This window comes from Hypomesus nipponensis, chromosome 12, assembly GCF_054491055.1.
Source record: "Hypomesus nipponensis isolate SF chromosome 12, ASM5449105v1, whole genome shotgun sequence".
Classification (NCBI taxonomy): domain Eukaryota; kingdom Metazoa; phylum Chordata; class Actinopteri; order Osmeriformes; family Osmeridae; genus Hypomesus; species Hypomesus nipponensis.
Window position 1 is genome coordinate 3,072,452 of NC_140372.1, and position 20,972 is coordinate 3,093,423.

Below are 20,972 nucleotides of genomic sequence, written 5' to 3' on the forward strand. Positions count from 1 at the left end.
GCCTCTCCACCCCTACTGCCTCACCACCCCTGCTGCCTCTCCACCCTCGCTGCCTCACCACCCCTGCTGCCTCACCACCCCTGCTGCCTCACCACCCCTGCTGCCTCACCACACCTGCTGCCTCACTACCCCTGCTGCCTCTCCACCCCTGCTGCCTCACCACACCTGCTGCCTCTCCACCCTCGCTGCCTCACCACCCCTGCTGCCTCTCCACCCTCGCTGCCTCACTACCCCTGCTGCCTCTCCACCCCTGCTGCCTCTCCACCCCTACTGCCTCACCACACCTGCTGCCTCTCCACCCCTGCTGCCTCAGAGAAGACTGGGCAAGTCCTGCTGTCGTTTGTTCCCTGACGGAGATGGAGATGTGGAGGGGAGCAAGCAGGGGAAGTGCTCAGAGATGGAGATGTGGAAGGAAGCTAACAGGGGAACACATAACCAGATCAGCATACTGCACCTGCAGAAAGTCGCCGTTTGGTTTAGGTTTAGTTTTTCTCTGTTGTTCACGTTGCTTTGGCGTGTGTGTTTTGAAGTGTGTTTCGCTGTTCATTTCAGTAGGTATAGGAGACCGTAACAAGGGTTCTGTGAACTTAATGTACACTGAATGCGTGTACATTAATGGAGTAGGCTCATTATCTGTGCTACCTTTGTCTTTAATTTCAAAGAAAGCACCAGTGATTTAATGATTATAGTACAGTTGCTGAAAGCCTGACTGTCGTTATATTTTCAAATGAAAGGAACATGAATGATCATAGCAATGAAAGGTGGACTACAAGGAGGAGCATTCTGATGGCTTGTGTGTATTTTGTGGAAGTGTGTGTATGTGTGTGTACTTGAGCCCGCTTGAACACGCTTTTTTCATTACTGTGATTGAAATCTGATGAACAAGAGATTAGATGAGGGGGAGAATGAAGTCACTTAAATGAATAGGTTCCTGTTTGGAGTGTGTGTCTGTGTGTGTCTGTGTGTGTGTCTGTGTGTGTGTGTGTGGTCTCAGGGAAGGATTACCTCCCAGTCAGTACGTAACAGCCTGTGTTAAGACCACCTTCTGCCCTCTAGAAATCCACTAGGATTGAAGTGGACGAGCAGGAGAGGAAGTGAGAACATGACTCATGCTCCCGATCACTCTCTCACCTGTCACTGGCTCTGTCTCAGAAATACACCTGAACCTCTGACCCCGCCAGCACCGCCCATCCACTCACATCCATCCTCTGGCAGACTGAATGACCTGTAGTACATTCAGCCAACTGAATGATGAAGCTGCCAAACTAAGTGTGTATTTGCGGTGTGTGTAAGCAGAGGATTGAGGTCTGTAAAGGTTAGGGTTGTTTGATTTGGACTCCAGTCTCGCCTTGACTGATGCGCTTTGTGAGAAGTCACAGAAAAAAATACTTCTCGTCGTTTGTTTTGGGGAAATGGAACAGACTCAGTTTGGCAAGCATGTTCGGCCATTCCCAAATGATTACTGGAATCTATCGAAGTGAGCCGTTAGTTGGATGGCATCAGATCATACTGTGTGGACCAGATCCAACACAGATCTGCTTATACTCTCAAAATGCACAAAAGTTACTTAACTTAAGGACAGTTAATGATGGCATTTTTAATTGGTTTCAATCTTTGGCTTCATATTTCTGGAAGCAAATGTGACCACTTTCAAACTGTGCAGATGGCTTCCTGTAGTGATGAACCTCTGCTATGTGTCACAGCAACACGACATACAGGAAGTCATTGGCTCGTGGATTTGATACCCACTGTTCCTGTGACACAAAATGATCTTGAAACACAAAGTCTCATCTTGAGTGAGGAAAGTTTTGCCGTCCAAAACAAGCAATGCTTTAGCCATGTTTTTCACCTTCAAGGTGGCGTGCCTGTGTGTGTGTGTGTGTTGGGTGGAGGAGGGAGAATGTGTGTGTGTTAGTGTGTGTGTGTTGGGTGGGGGAGGGGGAATGTGTGTTAGTGTGTGTGTTGGGTGGAGGAGGGAGAATGTGTGTGTGTTAGTGTGTGTGTTAGTGTGTGTGTGTTGGGTGGGGGAGGGGGAATGTGTGTTAGTGTGTGTGTGTTGGGTGGGGGAGGGAGAATGTGTGTGTGTTAGTGTGTGTGTTAGTGTGTGTGTGTTGGGTGGGGGAGGGGGAATGTGTGTGTGTTAGTGTGTGTGTGTTGGGTGGGGGAGGGGGAATGTGTGTGTGTTAGTGTGTGTGTGTTGGGTGGGGGAGGGAGAATGTGTGTGTGTTAGTGTGTGTGTTAGTGTGTGTGTGTTGGGTGGGGGAGGGGGAATGTGTGTGTGTTAGTGTGTGTGTTAGTGTGTGTGTGTTGGGTGGGGGAGGGAGAATGTGTGTGTGTTAGTGTGTGTGTGTTGGGTGGGGGAGGGGGAATGTGTGAGCGCATTCCGTCGGAGCAGCGACGATGATTAATGCCCCATTTGAGTTGTCCTTTTTCTTTCACAAAGCACAGATGTGTCCGCTTCCTCTCCTCTGTCTAACTGCGGTACAGTAGCCTGTCCTCCCCTGGCCTGCCCTCTGCATTTCCAAAGACTTGAGCTGCTATCGATCTCTGTCTGGAGGTCTTTTCTTTTTTCTCCAATGTTCTCTCCGTACTGTATTTCAGGTCATTCTACTCGTTTTCTGTGAGGTCAGTTGTGCAACAAGTTTGTGTCAAAACATGAGCAAAGGCCTCAGATGAAAGTGCAGTACCATGCTGCACTCTCCCTTCCTCATCAATCAACCAAACAAACTTGAGACCAACAGCGTATTGCTAATTCATTACAAGTGACTCGCCTATCTAATCAACTTAGAAAATGTCGCATTGTACCAAAACGACACTGTCCGTTCAGTTTGACCCCAGATTGACCCTGACTCCGGTGTGTGGTCCTCCTCTATCCCAGCTCCCCCTGCTCTCCGCCTGTCTGTCAACGAGACTCTGGTGGTGGACCCTGGACAGGACGTGACGCTGTCCTGCGAGGTGACGTCTGGCTTCCCCGTCCCCACCGTCACCTGGTCGCGGTATCCAAGGAAGCTGCCGAAGAACGCCGTCGTCAGGGACCGCTCGCTGACCCTGCGCTCCGTCACCCCCGACGACTCGGACTTCTACAACTGCACGGCCGTCAACAACGTGGGAAACCCCGCGAAGAAGAACGTCAATCTTCTCGTCAGAAGTACGTGTGTGTGTGTTGTGTGGTTGTTGTGGTGTGTGTGTGTTGTGTAGTGGTGTGTGTGGGGGGGGGGGGTTGTTGTGGTGTGTGCCAGGTGTGTTTGCCTGCTGTGTTCTCCTCCATTTGTCAAACAAGGGACTAATTACATACTCAAGAAGGGCTTTCAAATTCTACATGTGAGTGTGTGTGTGTGTGTGTGTGTGTGTGTGTGTGTGTGTGTGTGTGTGAGTGTGTGTGTGTGTGTGTGAGTGTGTGTGTGTGTGTGAGTGTGTGTGTGAGTGTGTGTGTGAGTGTGTGAGTGTGTGAGTGTGTGTGTGTGTGTGTGTGTGTGTGTGAGTGTGTGTGTGTGTGTGTGTGTGTGTGAGTGTGTGTACGCCTGTATGTGTGTGTGTGTGTGTGTGAGTATGTAAATGAGTTTGTGTGTGAGTGTGTGTGTGTGTGTGTGTGTGTGTACGCCTGTATGTGTGTGTGTGTGAGTGTGTGTGTGGGTATGTAAATGAGTTTGTGTGTGAGTGTGTACGCCTGTATGTGTGTGTGTGTGTGTGTGTGTGTGAGTATGTAAATGAGTTTGTGTGTGAGTGTGTACGCCTGTATGTGTGTGTGTGTGTGCACTAGTCTTTTTGTCGACAGTTGATCTATGATTAGCTCTGTCGCTATGCAACCATGTCAGAATCAAAGGTTAAGTATGTCCCTGTAATAACCTGCCATTAAACAAAAGCCATCATTTGGTGGCCCTTTTGGCTATTTTTATCCCTCTTAATCATTTTTATTTACTCCAATTAATTGGACTTGAGTGGAAGTAATTAGAGCGACTGTGTGAGTGTGTGAGTGTGTGTCTGCTAGAATGAGCTGGGTGTGTTTTCCCTTCTCAGTAATGTGCCTGAACACTTACACAGAAAAAGAAAAAACACACACATCATCCTCTTCAAACACACACTCACACACATGCACACACACACACACACACACACACACACACACACACACACACACATGCCCAGCTGCCTGCCAAGGACACTAGTCACCTGTGGTGACACAAGGCCATCCATGCCTCTGAAGTTAGTTAGCTAGCGCATTCACCATATGCTGGCCAGCTGCCTACCCAGTAAGGCTGCCATATAGCATGAGCCACACAAGGGCTCTCTCCTTCCCACTGGACTGTGATGGACTTCTTAGTGCTACTGGTATGTTCAGAAGGAATGGAACGGCAGGCCCAGTATCTAAATGTAAACGTATGACTCAGTGTGATAAACCCTCCCTCCTTCCCCTCCCTCCCCTACCATTCATCCCCTTTCCCTGTCTTGCTTCTCTTATCTTTCTCTTCCACTGTTCTCCTCCTCTCCTCTCCTCTCCTCTCCTCTCCTCTCCTCTCCTCTCCTCTCCTCTCCTCTCCTCTCCTCTCCTCTCCTCTCCTCTCCTCTCCTCTCCCCTCCCCTCCCCTCCCCTCCCCTCCCCTCCCCTCCCCTCCCCTCCCCTCCCCTCCCCTCCCCTCCCCTCCCCTCCCCTCCCCTCCCCTCCCCTCCCCTCCCCTCCCCTCCCCTCCCCTCCCCTCCCCTCCCCTCCTCTTTCCTCTTCTCCTCTCCTCCAGGCATGACTAACCTAACCTTCCAGATCACCCCGGACTCCAACAAAGACAGCGAGAGCATCCAGATGGGACGCGACCTCAAGCTGTCCTGTCATGTGGACGCCCAGCCCCAGGACAAGGTCAACTACACCTGGTACAAGAACGGCGTCCCCATCTACACATCGGACAGCCTGATCGTGCTGCGTAGCGACCCGGACATGGCCCCGGGAACCAGCAGTCTGGAGATCGTAGACCTGAAGTTCCGAGACTTGGCAACCTACAGCTGCGTGGCTAACTTTCCTGGGAGCAGAGTGCCAGAACTCAGGGTGGACGTCAACATCACCCAGAACAGCGGTAAGCCATGTGACAGAGGCCTCCAGAGAAACCTGTAAAGCTTCTGGAAATGTAAACTGCCCATTCGAAAATCTCAGGAGTTTTTCCACCAACAACTACGGTTAAGGATTTCTCATTTCACCAGAAAATGTCACTAAATCTGACTTGTGTGTACAGCATTAAAGGTATCTAACTGTTGATCTCCCAGTAAGTTAGAAAATGTTCTTTAACAGCTTTGCCTTTTTTTGTTGAGTCAACTGCATGCCAACTCACCCGAAGGCAGTTACTGAATATTTATCACTATTACTTAGATTGATTATTAATCAAAGCAGTCTCATGAATGAGTCAATCAGGACCGCCATAACATAAATCCAATATCACTTTCTCCAATCTTGTCTGAGTCACACCAAGTGGATGTGATTTATCTGACGGAGACAGAGGAAGGAGGGTGGTAATGAGTTACTCCACCAGTCTTTGGTAGCCAGTTCCACAGACATCCTCTTGGTTCAGCAGACAGATATTGGGGGTGAGGATGACCCCCCTCCCCTCCCCCCCGTCAGGAAAGTGGTTAGCACCCCTGCCCCTGTGATTCCACCCTCCCTTCCTTCCCCCCGGGAGAGAGATGCATTCCTTTTTCTTTCCTTCAAACGTTCCCTTTCCCTCGATCAGGGTTCAGGGTGTCGCTCCAGCTTGATTCCTTCATTTGTCTCAATTCTTTCAAGTCTCTCCTCGTGTCTCTATCTCTGCCAGCAGGCCGGGCTTCTCTCCGGCTCGTCCCCTGGCTCATGTGTCAGTCTCTGTGGGTTCCTTTCGCTCCTGTTTCAAACGGTCTACTGGCAGGATGGATGGGCGTGAGTGTAGGGGTGACCTTGAGGCTGGCACAAGCCAGTGAACATCGACTTTGACATTCCCCAGGAAGCAGGACTGCCACTTAAGTGTCCCATAAAAACACGTCAACATGTTTCCTCACCGCCTTTCCTGTTCCCTCCCTCCCTCAGTCACTCCCCCGGTCTTGTCGGTGCCGGCGGGGGGGTCGGTGGTGAGCGTGAGGGAGGGCGGCAGCGCGGAGCTGGTGTGCATGGTGGACGGCAAGCCCCGCCCCCCTGTTCTGTGGTCGCGCGCGGACAAGGACCTGGCCATGCCCACCGGGGAGTGGGCGGTGGAGACGAGAGATGGACGCCTGCGCCTCACCAACGTCAGCAGGGACATGACTGGGGGCTACCGCTGTCAGACGGCACCCTACAACGGCCTCAACATCAAGAGACGGGAGGCTCAGGTCCAGCTCAACGTCCAGTGTGAGTGTCCCCGTTCTCTAGCATCCGGCTCCTTCTCTTTTTACATGTATTCATTTAGCAGACGCTTTTATCCAAAGAGAGAGCTTGACAAAAGTGCATAGGTCACTGATCATAACATCGAGAAAACATTGCGGGTAGCCAAAACACGAAGCATACATTGTGAAAAGCAAATAAGTGCCAATGGGAAGAACCATAAGAGCATGTAGTTAAACGAGTTACAACTAAACAACATGAACCTCAAAAAGTGCAAGAGTGTACCTGTAGAAAAAGCAAGCAACAATAATAAAATTCACAGCGAGTACAAGAAGTAAAATCAGTTACAACTAACCAACAAGAGCAACAAGTCCTTCTCAATCCAAGATTCTTAAATTCTCGTTTGAGCAGCGGACTCTTACGCCTGCTGAGTCACAAAAGGATTCGTCAAACCGTGAGCAGAATGCATTTATGTGCCTGATATTGAATAGGCTCACAGATGTTACTCACTCAAGCAAAACACAAAGGCTCTCTCAATGACTTGAATATATGTGCTTCTGTAAAACCCAAACTGTCCTTTTCTAAATGGAAATATCTTATGTATGTCTTGTTTATCCTTTTTGTGTACACAACCCATAAACTGAACAAGACAATCAGGAAGTCCACAAAAAAAGAAGAGAGATAATAATTGAGAGTTCCCCCGGCCCTCTCCTTTCTCCCTCTCCTCTGCTCCATTCCCCTTTGCTCTCCTCTCTTCTTCTCCTTCTCTCTCTCTTCTCCCTTCCTCTCCTCCGCGCTCCCTATAGTAGCAGGGCAGGATTTACAAGGCTGGCTAATGCAGGCGGGCCGCACCGATGACACCCAGCTCCCCAGCTCCCCAGCTCCCCCCTGGTCCTGCAGCTTCCCTGATTTATATAGCAGGTGGCCACCCCACTCCTGCCACAGAGAGAGGGAGAGAGAGAGGGGGGAGGGAGAGAAAGAAAGGGGGGAGAGAGAAAGAGAGGTGGTGCAGAGACACAGAGAGAGGGAGAGAAAGAGAGAGAGAGGGGGGAGGGAAGAGAGGGGGGAGGGAGAGAAAGAGAGGGGGGAGAGAGAAAGAGAGGTGGTGCAGAGACACAGAGAGAGGGAGAGAAAGAGAGAGAGAGAGGGGGAGGGAAGAGAGGGGGGAGGGAGAGAAAGAGAGGGGGAGAGAGAAAGAGAGGTGGTGCAGAGACACAGAGAGAGGGAGAGAAAGAGAGAGAGAGGGGGGAGGGAAGAGAGGGGGGAGGGAGAGAAAGAGAGGGGGGAGAGAGAAAGAGAGGTGGTGCAGAGACACAGAGAGAGGGAGAGAAAGAGAGAGAGAGAGGGGGGAGGGAAGAGAGGGGGGAGGGAGAGAAAGAGAGGAGGGAGAGAGAAAGAGAGGTGGTGCAGAGACACAGAGAGAGGGAGAGAAAGAGAGAGAGAGAGGGGGGAGGGAAGAGAGGGGGGAGGGAGAGAAAGAGAGGGGGGAGAGAGAAAGAGAGGTGGTGCAGAGACACAGAGAGAGGGAGAGAAAGAGAGAGAGAGGGGGGAGGGAAGAGAGGGGGGAGGGAGAGAAAGAGAGGAGGGAGAGAGAAAGAGAGGTGGTGCAGAGACACAGAGAGAGGGAGAGAAAGAGAGAGAGAGGGGGGAGGGAAGAGAGGGGGGAGGGAGAGAAAGAGAGGGGGGAGAGAGAAAGAGAGGTGGTGCAGAGACACAGAGAGAGGGAGAGAAAGAGAGAGAGAGAGGGGGAGGGAAGAGAGGGGGGAGGGAGAGAAAGAGAGGAGGGAGAGACACAGAGAGGGAGAGACAGGCAGAGAGAGAGAGAGCACAGCTAGGAACAGTGAGCCCATCCTTTCTGCTGCAGCCTGTGTTGATTCGTTCATTTTATCGGGTTTGTTTTCCTCCCTTCCATTTAGCACCATTGATCGATACAATGGAAAGATGCTATCATTTTTTATGGAGGCTTTATAATTAAGTGAAACCCCAAGCCTCTTTCCCTCCCTCCCTCTTTCCCTCCCTCCACCCGACTCTGTGCTTTGTTTTCAGGCTGGTCCTGTAATGTCGCTGTTCTTCCTCATTGCTATCCTCATCATCATCAATCACCCAACTCCTCACCATGCTGCCCCCTCTGTCTCTCATTCTCTCTCTCCTTTTCTCTTTTGCACTCTCCTTCCTTTGCTCCATCTCTTCCTCTCCATCATCTACGGTCGCTCTCTCTCACACCTTGGCACCCCTTTTACTCCGTCATCCATCTTCCTTCGTCACTTTCTCCTGTCTGTTCCCCTTTCCTCGTTCCTCCTCCCGCCCCCCCCCCTCCCCCTCCCTTTCCCATCACTGCCCCCAACAGAAAAGGATTTCTACTGTTTACTGCAAATGTTGGGTCTGTTTGAACAGGCTTTATAGGAAAGATTCGCCCTCTGCAGAAAATGAAGATGATGATAGGCTGTTTGGGGATTATATTTTTGTGAAATTAAAGTGTTCAATGGCCCTAGGAGTCCTTGTAAACCGTATAGAGAGAGTACGTGGTCATGTTAGTGGCGGTTACGTCTGTGGGGTCTATTTCCAGGACGAAGACAGCCAGACAGCTGAGTGCAGGTTGCTGTATCTAACATGATCTCTCGATCAACCAACCCCTCCACGCTTCTCTTCATCTTCTGCTCTGCTGCTCATTCCCCCTCTCCATCTCACTATCTCCTCATCCCTCACTCTCCCCCCTTTCTCTCTGTTTCTCGCTCGCCCTCCTTTGGGTGCCCTGTCGACTCATCACTCTTTGCTTCTTCTCACAGTACTCTTCTCTTTTTTTACGATCTCTTTCTCCTGTGGGGTTTTCTTTTGTCCACGCCTCTATTCTCCTTCTTGATGATATTTCCCTTCTTTGTGATATATTCTACACACTTTTCGTTCTCTGTCCTCTCGTGGGATAATACCTCGGGCCTTCACGCCAACCCAACCTCCAGGAAACAGTCCGTCACAGTCTCCCACCAGACAGAAGACGTATTCTTCATATAATCACATTCGATTATACTCGTTATTCATTTTTTGGTTCATATATAATCTATATAATGTAGGTTTTAGTGTCTGTGTGCAAATAAATCTAGGCTACATTATCTGAAGTCTGTATCAATGTTTTTTTTTTCTCCTTTCCTTGATAATTAATCACACCGATGTAATTGCAGGCGTTGTGTCAAATGCAGAACACCACTCGCTTATCTCCCCATCCGGCAGAACATGGCAATAACACAGTCGATGATTGCACATCTATAGCCAATAACCGTTCCCCGTCTTATGTCTGGGAATCGTCTTGGGGCTATACATCTCCTGCTATGTCGTTAGCGTAGCATTAGCATCGTCGCTTATTAACGGTGGTGGCTAGCGGGTGATTTGCGAAAACGGTCATTTACGGACGCAACAGCCTGGTTGACCCTGGGCTAATGACGGGTCGTCAGTCATTAGCCACAGATAGCTTCTGACAGGTTAATTACCCACAACTATGCTACGTTCCATGCCTGCGGCGACGAATCCGTCCTGCTAGTGTCGGATTTGGCATGTCAGTTGGTATTGTATGCCATTTGTCTGCAGTTCAAGACGGATATGTTGCTGCTAGACAATAAAGAGAGAGAGTACAATAGTTTTGATGGATGCTACTCAGTTTGTCCGTAAGTGGTAGTCTCGGCTAAGGGTCCTAATTTTCCTCCTCCTTCACTCTCTGGTATGTACAGACCCACCTGTCCTGGACCCGGTCTACCAAGATGTCCGCTCACCCAACCAGCAGTACGTGGTGCTGCGCTGTCAGGTGGTCAAATCCAACCCGCCACGCATCTCCGACATCAGCTGGCTCCGCAATGGCGAGCCTTACCGGATAAGTCCCCCGGACCCCCAGGAAGTTCCCCAGCTACGCTTCAAACTGGACCCAACCAACAACGGAACCTACGAGTGCCGCGTCAGCAACACAGCCGGCATCTCCAGCTGCACCTTCAACGTCTCCTGTGAGTCACGTCTGACTGTATGCAGCCCGTGTGAATTAATTGAATCACTTGTCTAAGAGTGTATGCAGGCCACCCGCGCCAGAGAGAAGCTAGCTTTTCGTTAGCTTAGCTGGTAGTGGTCGTGAGTAGATCGTGGTAAAGGCATGTTGGGTTTATCTCCGGAAGTCGCTGTTTTGGAACCACACTATCGGTTTCATTCTACTGTGTGAACCATTTTTAAGTGCACCCAATGTTTTTATTTTTACAAATGGCAGTTCTCACATTGCAGGGAGACATTTCAGTGGCACAGATAAGCTATAGATATGCTGTCTCACACACACTGTCTGTAACTAAACCCTTTCCTATGCAGCAAAGCCGTATGATGCAGAGTTTTACTTCGACACCCCCAACCCTATCCGGATCCTGAAGGGGAACAACTACTCCTATAACCTCCAGTGGACACAGCGGGAACCGGCCGCGACAGGACGCATCATTGGCTACTGGGTCAACGTCAGGAAGGTAAGACACACACACACACACGTACACATCTCTCTCCCTTCATCTTCTTCCCTTCCTTCATTTCCTTCTTCTTTCTTCTTTCCTTCCTCCCTCCCTCTGTGATTGTACACAGCGTTGTGTTTCACACATCAAACACACATTCATTCTGAAACATGCACCTGTACAGCCTCTTGAAACACCCTTTCTCTCTCTCTCTCTCTCTCTCTCTCTCTCTCTCTCTCTCTCTCTCTCTCTCTCACACACACACACACACCAATAAACTGTGTATCGAGTGTTGTGTGAATGGAGTGTGTGAGATTAGTAAACGTGCGTTCACAAAGAGTGAGCTCTGGGAATAGCAGAGCTGTGTTGGAAGTGGACAGTCAAATCAATGGAAACTTGCACTGAATGAACAACTCCTGATCTTCCAGCAGTGAGGCAGGTCTCTGTTCTCCGTCTTCAAATAAAGACAGTAGATTCCGCTGAACCCTATTCCCTTGCCTTCCTCTCTCCTCTGCTCCTACTCAGCACTAACCCTGATGCCGTAGCCCAACAATCATCAACTGTATCAAAATGACAGTCACGGTGGGAGATCTGCTTAAATCACTTTCTCTTCTTGGTTTGAGCCTTTCAGAAAGCACACCCATGTGTCTTTGATCATATCAGTAACTTTCACCTTTCTGTATTTGGTTAGTGCACACCTCTGCTTCATCTCCTGTTGAAGCAACTACCCAACACCCTCACCTGGATACTAATACCCACCTTCTGTCTGAGTCTAGACGTTCAGTTCTAGGTATCCACAAGGCTTATGGACCGCTGATGGATGTAAGTGTAAACCACAGCTCGTCTGCCAAAACCCATGAACCCTAAGACCTCGTCGTTTCTTCATTTTGAACCACAATAGTCCACCCAGGTAACCAGACTTACCGTTGGCACGGCAACGCGGCTCTGCAGACTCACGGTGAAATAGGGTTTTATTTGCTCTTATCCGGCGTCCTCGGCTATTGGTGGAAACCCTGTCCCTGAGCAGCTGAGGAAAGGAAGCATCCTGATGAATTATACAGGGAAGGCAGGGTTCAAAGAGAGAGAGGAGAGGGGGGAGGGGGAGGAGGAGGGGGAGGGGGAGGGAGTGGAGGATGGAGAGGGGAGTGGAGGAGAAGGAGGAGGAGGAGGGAAAGGAGGGGGAGGAGGGGGGAGTGAAGGAGGAGGAAGAAGTGGGGGAGGAGGAGGAGGAGGGAGAGGAGGAGGGAGTGGAGGAGGAGGAGGGAAAGGAGGAGGAGGAGAGATTAAGCTTGGTGCCTTTTATGCAGTTGAATAGTTAATCTTTTCCTCTTTAAAAGTCCTACCTTAAGGGTCTGTTGGGACATGCGTGCTCCTTAGATGGATAACAACATGAGATGAGCAGAAACACTGAGAACATGCACATGTGTGCACATGTGTGGGGGAGAAACAGAGAATATCTATGCTTATTCCCCATGCTCTCCATTAGGGGTGTGTGCGTACGTGTGTGTGTGTGTGTGTGTGTACGTACGTGCGGCAGCATTTAGTGTTAGTTTGGAAAAAGTTTCCATAGTGTTGATGTGGGAGGCTGAGAAAAACTGTGGCGGTAGAGCTGCTCTTACAGATTGTCTGACAGGAGAAGCCGGGAGTCCCTAAGTGGAGCCTATCTGTCTAAACGCTGCACCTTGCAGTCATGTCAGCCTGTTCTCAGGCCCCTTCTGACAGCCTATCAACTCTAGAAGTTTCATCATCAGGAGTAAACGTTAAATCTCTGTCTGTCATCCTCACTAACGTCTTCCATTTCAAAATTGTACGCACACACACTGGTAGTTTTGGCCTCTTATACACACACACACACACACACACACTGCAACGTTTAACCTACTGTAAAATGTGTGACATACACAACAATTTAGCCAAGAAAGCAACATCTGTCCCATGACGCAAGCTTTAAAGAGTGTGTCAGTGTGTTTTGTGTGTGAAAGTAATGTGTGTGTGTGTGTAATGTAATGTGCGTGTGTGGTTGCCTGTGTGTGTGTGTTCATGTGTGTTTGCACGTATGTGTGTAAGTGGAGGGAGTTAAATACTATGTCAGCAAGTTCACATTCTCATAGGATAGTAGCATTCTCCCCTCTGTTCCCTCCTAAATAAGTGCCTTACAAGGCACTTTCACCACCAAGCACAAACGCACACAAACACCAAGAGTCTGGCCCACAAAGTGCCAACTCTGTAGAAAGTCAACATCAAGACCGTTCCAGCAAGAAGAATTGTTGTACGGTGGATGAAGACTTCTAACAACAATTCCCACGATGGTGTGGAAGTCCCTCAGCCAAGCGTTAGTTTCTGTTAGCTCAAGGAAACGTCACGTGTGAATCAATACGCACCCCTGCATGTGTGCGATATGGAAGGGAAGTCCACATCCGCTACTGAAAATAGTCCCTGAAATACACACATGGGAACATTTGTTAATGTTGCCAAACACACTAGTACTGTCCTGTACATTACCCAACACACTAGTACTGTCCTGTACATTACCCAACACACTAGTACTGTCCTGTACATTACCCAACACACTAGTACTGTCCTGTACATTACCCAACACACTAGTACTGTCCTGTACATTACCCAACACACACTAGTACTGTCCTGTACATTACCCAACACACTAGTACTGTCCTGTACATTACCCAACACACACTAGTACTGTCCTGTACATTACCCAACACACTAGTACTGTCCTGTACATTACCCAACACACACTAGTACTGTCCTGTACATTACCCAACACACACTAGTACTGTCCTGTACATTACCCAACACACTAGTACTGTCCTGTACATTACCCAACACACTAGTACTGTCCTGTACATTACCCAACACACACTAGTACTGTCCTGTACACTACCCAACACACACTAGTACTGTCCTGTACATTACCCAACACACTAGTACTGTCCTGTACATTACCCAACACACACTAGTACTGTCCTGTACATTACCCAACACACTAGTACTGTCCTGTACACTACCCAACACACACTAGTACTGTCCTGTACATTACCCAACACACTAGTACTGTCCTGTACATTACCCAACACACTAGTACTGTCCTGTACATTACCCAACACACTAGTACTGTCCTGTACATTACCCAACACACACTAGTACTGTCCTGTACATTACCCAACACACTAGTACTGTCCTGTACACTACCCAACACACACTAGTACTGTCCTGTACATTACCCAACACACACTAGTACTGTCCTGTACATTACCCAACACACACTAGTACTGTCCTGTACATTACCCAACACACTAGTACTGTCCTGTACATTACCCAACACACTAGTACTGTCCTGTACATTACCCAACACACACTAGTACTGTCCTGTACATTACCCAACACACTAGTACTGTCCTGTACATTACCCAACACACACTAGTACTGTCCTGTACATTACCCAACACACTAGTACTGTCCTGTACACTACCCAACACACACTAGTACTGTCCTGTACATTACCCAACACACTAGTACTGTCCTGTACATTACCCAACACACTAGTACTGTCCTGTACATTACCCAACACACTAGTACTGTCCTGTACATTACCCAACACACACTAGTACTGTCCTGTACATTACCCAACACACTAGTACTGTCCTGTACACTACCCAACACACACTAGTACTGTCCTGTACATTACCCAACACACTAGTACTGTCCTGTACATTACCCAACACACTAGTACTGTCCTGTACATTACCCAACACACTAGTACTGTCCTGTACATTACCCAACACACTCTAGAACTGTCCTGTACATTACCCAACACATGCTTCCTAACAGCTACATTCTGTCTGTCTGGGAGTGGGGTGGATGCCGTTTTAAACATACGACCCCTGCACTTACACCTTTATGCACAGAGGCACATAGATGCACACAAGCCCTCGCGTGGACAATTTTGAATTCAAATGAATCGCCACAGTATTGAACCGTTCGTAACACGCACAAGGAATGAAATTCCCACGTTCAATCAAACGGATACAGATAAATATTTTAACACATCGCTGGAACGTCTCAAGCACACACACACACACACACACACACACACACACACACACACACACACACACACACACACACACACACTCCTTTCTGTGTGTGTCCATCAAAGCCCTCTGTGTATGGTTAGTACACTGTTGTTTAATCCATCGGGAGGGAAGGCCTATCATGGATAGACCTTCAAAGTGCTGTGTGTGTGTGTGTGTGTATTTATGGTGTGTGGGTGTGTATTTATGGTGTGTGTGTGTGTGTGTATTATGGTGTGTGTGTGTGAGTTTGTATGTTTGGTCCTCTCTCCCCCCGCAGGCCAGTCTACAATATAACATCAGCTGCATTTTTAGCCTCCATGTTTACCCATGCTGTATAGAGATGTGCTAGTGCCTTTCTGAGCCCAGGCACACACACACACACACACACACACACACACAGACAGACAGACAAATGGATTGTTGATGCGTTAGCGAGTTCCAGTCTGGTAGCGAGCCCACACCAACAGACTAAATGAGTCACAGAGCAAACTTCCTTAACCCCTATCCTCTCCCACACAAACCCCTTCTCTGCTGATGTCACCATCAAAACTCTTCTTTGTTATTATATTCATGCAAGGAGGAGATGTGGTGGTGAGATGCTCTTCTGATCTCTGCTGCTGTGGACGACAGAACCCTTCCGCTGCAGTGCAACTTTTAACGTGGAATCCTTTCTGCTATGTGGTGTGTATCTGTGTGTCTGTGTGTGTGTGTGTTTGTGTGGTGTGTGTCCTACCTAGATGAAGCAGAACCTGATGTCCAAGCAGATTGACATGAAGGAGCCGGTGAAGGGAGTTCTGATGTCCTACCCTCTGATGGACCTGCGCATCCCCCTGTCCTACGAGGTCCGCCTGGCCCCCATCACCACCTACAGCACCGGGGACTACGTCAGTCGCATCATCCAGTACTCTGAACGTGAGTCAACCACTGCGACTGCCTCCCACGGCTCGGAGACAAAATGGCCGCCCATGGCGATCGAGTCTAAAAGAGTCTGTGGTCTAGATAATGCTTCTTGTTCCGGAGGACTGTCTCTGTTTTTGGCTGCAGATTGCATCATCTTCTACGTTAGTCCACGTTTTGTTTTTGAAGGATTGTGACACACAGTAATCACATCCATCCCTCTGTTTCCACAGCCTACACTTACCCAAGACCTTCAGGTAAGACACCTCTCACCCCTACTCTGTCTAGACTGCCCTCTCCTTCTCCTTCTCCTTCTCCTTCTCCTTCTCCTTCTCCTTCTCCTTCTCCTTCTCCTTCTCCTTCTCCTTCTCCTTCTCCTTCTCCTTCTCCTTCTCCTTCTCCTTCTCCTTCTCCTTCTCCTTTCCCTCCCTCCCTCCCTCCCTCCCTCCCTCCCTCCCTCCCTCCCTCCCTCCCTCCCTCCCTCCCTCCCTCCCTCCCTCCCTCCCTCCCTCCCTCCCTCCCTCCCTCCCTCCCTCCCTCCCTCCCACTCTCCCTTCTTCCCTCTCCCTCCCACTCCCCCTACCTGCCTGCCTCCCTTTCATTGACTTAATTCCACATTGGTGTTTTGGCAGAGACAGCCAAGTGTGTGGCCAAAACTGCGTATTTGAAACAAGCCAGAGTAGAGATGATAGTAGAAAACAGTGCTGGTGTGTGGTGGACATCATTACCCTCATCATCACTTCCATCCACAGCTGGGCTCTGGGAGCTGATTGGTTGTGTGGGAGCAACACAGAGGTCGTCTGAATGGCTGGGGCTTTCTCATTTTCTGACTGTGTGTGTGTGTGTGTATACGTATGAATTGGCAATGGCTCTCTGTCTCTCTCTCTCTCTCTCTCTCTCTCTCTCTCTCTCTCTCTCTCTCTCTCTCTCTCTCACTCACTCACTCACTCACTCACTCACTCACTCACTCACTCTCTCTTTCCATCAGACCACGTGTGTGGCTTTGAGGACGAGCGCATTTGCGGTTTCTCTCAGGACCGCAGTGATGTTTTTGATTGGACCAGACAGAACCACCTGACCAGGAATCCCAAGCGATCGTCCAATACCGGGCCAGACACAGACCGGAGCGGCACAAAGGAGGGTGAGCAGGCGTCCGATCCAACCGTGTGGTTACCGTGGTGACTGCGGGTGTGAGTGTAGCTGGATGACAGGGCTGGTTACTGTACTGAGTGTTGGTGTAGCTGGATGACAGGGCTGGTTACTGTACTGAGTGTTGGTGTAGCTGGATGACAGGGCTGGTTACTGTACTGAGTGTTGGTGTAGCTGGATGACAGGGATGGTTACTGTACTGAGTGTTGGTGTAGCTGGATGACAGGGCTGGTTACTGTACTGAGTGTTGGTGTAGCTGGATGACAGGGCTGGTTACTGTACTGAGTGTTGGTGTAGCTGGATGACAGGGCCTCTCTCCCTGACAGGATACTACATGTTCATCGAGGCGTCTCGCCCCAGGGCCCCCGGAGACAGAGCCCGCCTCCTGTCTCCTCTCTACAACGTGACCGTCGCCAAGGGGCCCAAAGGCTCCGGCAGGCTGCCCTACTGCATCTCCTTCTACTACCACATGAAGGGCAAGCACATTGGTGAGCTCTGCTGCTCTGCCCTGCCGAAGGGTCACCGCGCGTTTGTGTGTGTGTGTGTGTGTGTGCGCGCGCGCTCCAGACTGTCACAGCTGGCGTCCGCCCTCCACCAGGTGCCTTTGCCAACCCCTCCTTCACCTCCCTCCCCCCATCCTCCCCCCATCCTCCCCCCATCCCCAACCTCTCGATTCCTGTCACAGATGCCACCACAGATGAGAAACACCTTTCTCTGCACACACACACACACGCTAAACTAGATGCGTGGCTCTTTCATAATTCATCATTCCGCTCTCTGTCAGAATCTGACCCCGTGACCTTCTGAGTCTCACCCAGAGATCATGTCAGGCACACTTTACCCCTGTGTGTGTGTGTGTGTGTGTTAGACATGAGGCGTGAGCCTGTATGAAGCGCGAGCGGGTGTTTATCCGTGTGCGAGCGTGTGTGAGCGTGTGTGAGGGGGTCAGGCAGGCTGATGGGCTTTGTCTCTGTTCTGGGTCTTTCTACTCGTGAACTCAAAATACGTTGTGGAACTCTGTCCTGTTTCTTTAAGGTTTGAGCGAGCACATTTAACATTAAACATGGGCGCGCGCACACACACTCACACTAATGACAAATCCATGCCTTTCATTCAAACACATTAGTGATCCTCAGAGGCTGGAGGCTGTAGCCTACCTTATTGAAGATAATATGGTATTAATAAGCAGGGAAGCTGTAGACCGGACTGGCTAGGAGCTAAGAGATCTGGGAGGGAGGAGAGAGGGAGGAGAGAGGGAGGAGAGAGGGAGGAGAGAGAGTGGAGAGAGAGGAGAGAGAGAGGGAGGAGAGAGAGAGGGAGAGAGAGGAGAGAGAGAGGAGAGAGGGAGGAGAGAGGGAGGAGAGAGAGAGAGAGAGAGGAGAGAGAGAGGAGAGAGGGAGGAGAGAGGGAGGAGAGAGGGAGGATAGAGGGAAGACGAGAGGAGAGGAGGGGAGGAAGAGAGGAGGGGAGAGGAGACACAGACTCCAATCATTCTGATCTAGTGTCAGTGTTTGGAGCAGAAGATGGTTGTCAGTGCGTGGGCTCCAGAGTAGATGTGGTCTCTGGTACAGCAGAACGCCATGTCTGTTGGTGTCACCGCAGCCAGGGAACATGACAGGCTAGGCCAGGGTGTGACGGCTCGTTACGGTGACAGTGTACAGAACAGTGGCAGGCCTGGAGGACTAGAGATCTTTCCAGCTGAATCAGTTCTGCCAACGAACCATTCATCTCCAGGCATTTCCAGTAACCAACTGTACTTTAACTATCAACCTACACCCTTAAATAGCCCACAACTCCATCTATTCCTCTCTTTCTCTATTCCTCCCCTCATTGGCTCTCTCTTTCAATCCCCCCCCCCCCCCACCATGTCCTATTTCTTGTCTGCTCTCTCCAGGCACAGCAGAGGCAGCATTAAACAACATCTAATGAGCTTGGGTATGCATCCAACACTGTTTAGACAAGCTCCACTTGGCCCAGAGCAGAGAAAGGCAGGCGCATGGTGATCATCACACTGTTTATCACCTTTTATTAATCACTCTCTACTACCGAGAGGAGGAAAGGGAGAAGGAGAGAGGAATAGAGGAAGAGAGGGAGGGAGGGAGGGATAGAAGACTGAGAGCCTACAGTAATTGTGACAGTGACTTTGTCATCCAAACCCCCCCCCCCCCCCCAGCACACACACACTCCCTGCGTCAACAGCCTTATGAGCGCTCACACAACAGCCTTATGAGCGCTCACACAACAGCCTTATGAGCGCTCACACAACAGCCTTATGAGCGCTCCCTCAACAGCTTTGCAGGTATGTGTGTGTGTGTGTGTGTCTTTGTCACCTCGCCCTGGTGTGACATCTTGTCGAAACTGTCTGCTGTCCTTCATCTGATGACACGATGTTCCTGCCAACTGGGACCAGAAGAGACTTGACCATGACGTAGAGAGGAGGGGGGAAGGAGATAACCAGGACTGGATGGATAGACGGAGGGATGATGGATGATAGAGGGACTTACATTTACATTTATGCATTTAGCAGATGCTTTTATCCAAAGCGACTTCCAAAAGAGAGCTTTTACAGTGCATAGGTCAAAACAACGAAATAGCCCCAAACATTTTGGGTAACCAAAACATGAAGCATACATTGTGAAAACTAAATGAGTCCCAAAGGGAAGAACCATAAGAACATGTAGTTGAACAAATACAGTTAAACAACATGAACCTTGAAAAGTGCCAGGGTGTACCTGTGGAAAAAATCAAGCAACACAAATATTAATACACAGCAAGTGCAATAGTTTTAAGTCAGTTACAACTAACCAACAAGAGCAACAAGTCTCTCTACAAGAGACATTGTGATCCTGGAAAAAACATCAGGTCCAGCCAAACATCCAACATCACGGATGGATGATGGAGGGTTGGATGATGGATGGATGTTGAGAAGAGGGCAGCTCAGTCCGCTTTGGTTTACTTGGCCGTCCTGGATTGTCTCCTTGCCACACACACACGCACACACACACAGCCAGTCCCCTGACACCCCCCCCCCCTCCCTGTCCTCAGCCAGTCTGATGTTTCTGCAGACAAGCTATACATTACTTCAGACAATCGATAAATCCTTTACCCCCACCCTCCTGGATGAAGTCGGGTCCGGGGGAGGGAGAGGGGGGGGGGGGGAGGAGGGATGAGGAGGGAAAAGGAGAGAAAAACAAAGCCTGGGAGTTTGCCCCTCCGCCGCCTGTCAGGTTGAAGAGAGGCAGGAGAGAGGCAGGAGAGAGGCAGGACAGATGCAAGACAGAGGCAGGACAGAGGCAGGAGAGAGGCAGGAGAGAGGCAGGACAGAGGCAGGACAGAGGCAGGAGAGAGGCAGGAGAGAGGCAGGAGAGAGGCAGGACAGAGGCAGGAGAGAGGCAGGACAGAGGCAGGAGAGAGGCAGGAGAGAGGCAGGACAGAGGCAGGAGAGAGGCAGGAGAGAGGCAGGAGAGAGGCAGGAGAGAGGCAGGAGAGAGGCAGGAGAGAGGCAGGACAGAGGCAGGACAGAGGCAGGACAGAGGCAGGAGAGAGGCAGGAGAGAGGCAGGAGAGAGGCAGGATGGGAGTGAGCTTTGATGGAGACGAACCACCGAGTGGAAGCACACCTGAAACGCGCACATTAAGGCATTAATGTTAAGTAGTGAGTTCTAAATATTACCGACGCTTGCACCAGACTCAGTTATTTTTTCAAAACGGAAGCTAGCTAGCTTTAATTAGCTTCCGTTACCTAGCAACCGAGCATAATACTCGTAGCAATGCTACTTCCTGCTAGTGTTACTTGTTAACCTCCTAATTGTACATTTTAAAGCCGTACTATATAGAATTTGTCATATAGTTTTTGTCTATCGGAAAATAGTCGGTTGAAATGTTCAGAATCACATGTGTGACGGTACTCTGTGGGGCCTGCTTTCGAACGATCACATGTGTGATGCTACTAATGAACAGGTTAACAAGCAGGGCCTGGGACGAGAGACAGGGAGAAGACAGGGAGAGAGGGGGAAAGAGAGAGGGAGAGATGGAGGAGTACGAAAGAAATTTCAGA

The 20,972-nt window shown here is 49.9% G+C and overlaps 1 protein-coding gene across 1 annotated transcript in view; it reads left to right on the forward strand.

The window, feature by feature from the left end:
* The window catches only part of mdga1 (MAM domain containing glycosylphosphatidylinositol anchor 1), a 98,733-nt gene that overhangs the window by 62,151 nt on the left and 15,610 nt on the right, over nucleotides 1-20,972 (forward strand). Inside the window, exons 7-15 of the mRNA XM_084668514.1 lie at nucleotides 2,879-3,148; nucleotides 4,734-5,063; nucleotides 6,041-6,337; nucleotides 10,030-10,296; nucleotides 10,646-10,794; nucleotides 15,608-15,782; nucleotides 16,001-16,024; nucleotides 16,756-16,908; nucleotides 17,243-17,404. Coding sequence (XP_084524640.1) covers nucleotides 2,879-3,148; nucleotides 4,734-5,063; nucleotides 6,041-6,337; nucleotides 10,030-10,296; nucleotides 10,646-10,794; nucleotides 15,608-15,782; nucleotides 16,001-16,024; nucleotides 16,756-16,908; nucleotides 17,243-17,404 — 1,827 coding nt within the window. The remainder of the gene's footprint in view (nucleotides 1-2,878; nucleotides 3,149-4,733; nucleotides 5,064-6,040; nucleotides 6,338-10,029; nucleotides 10,297-10,645; nucleotides 10,795-15,607; nucleotides 15,783-16,000; nucleotides 16,025-16,755; nucleotides 16,909-17,242; nucleotides 17,405-20,972) is intronic.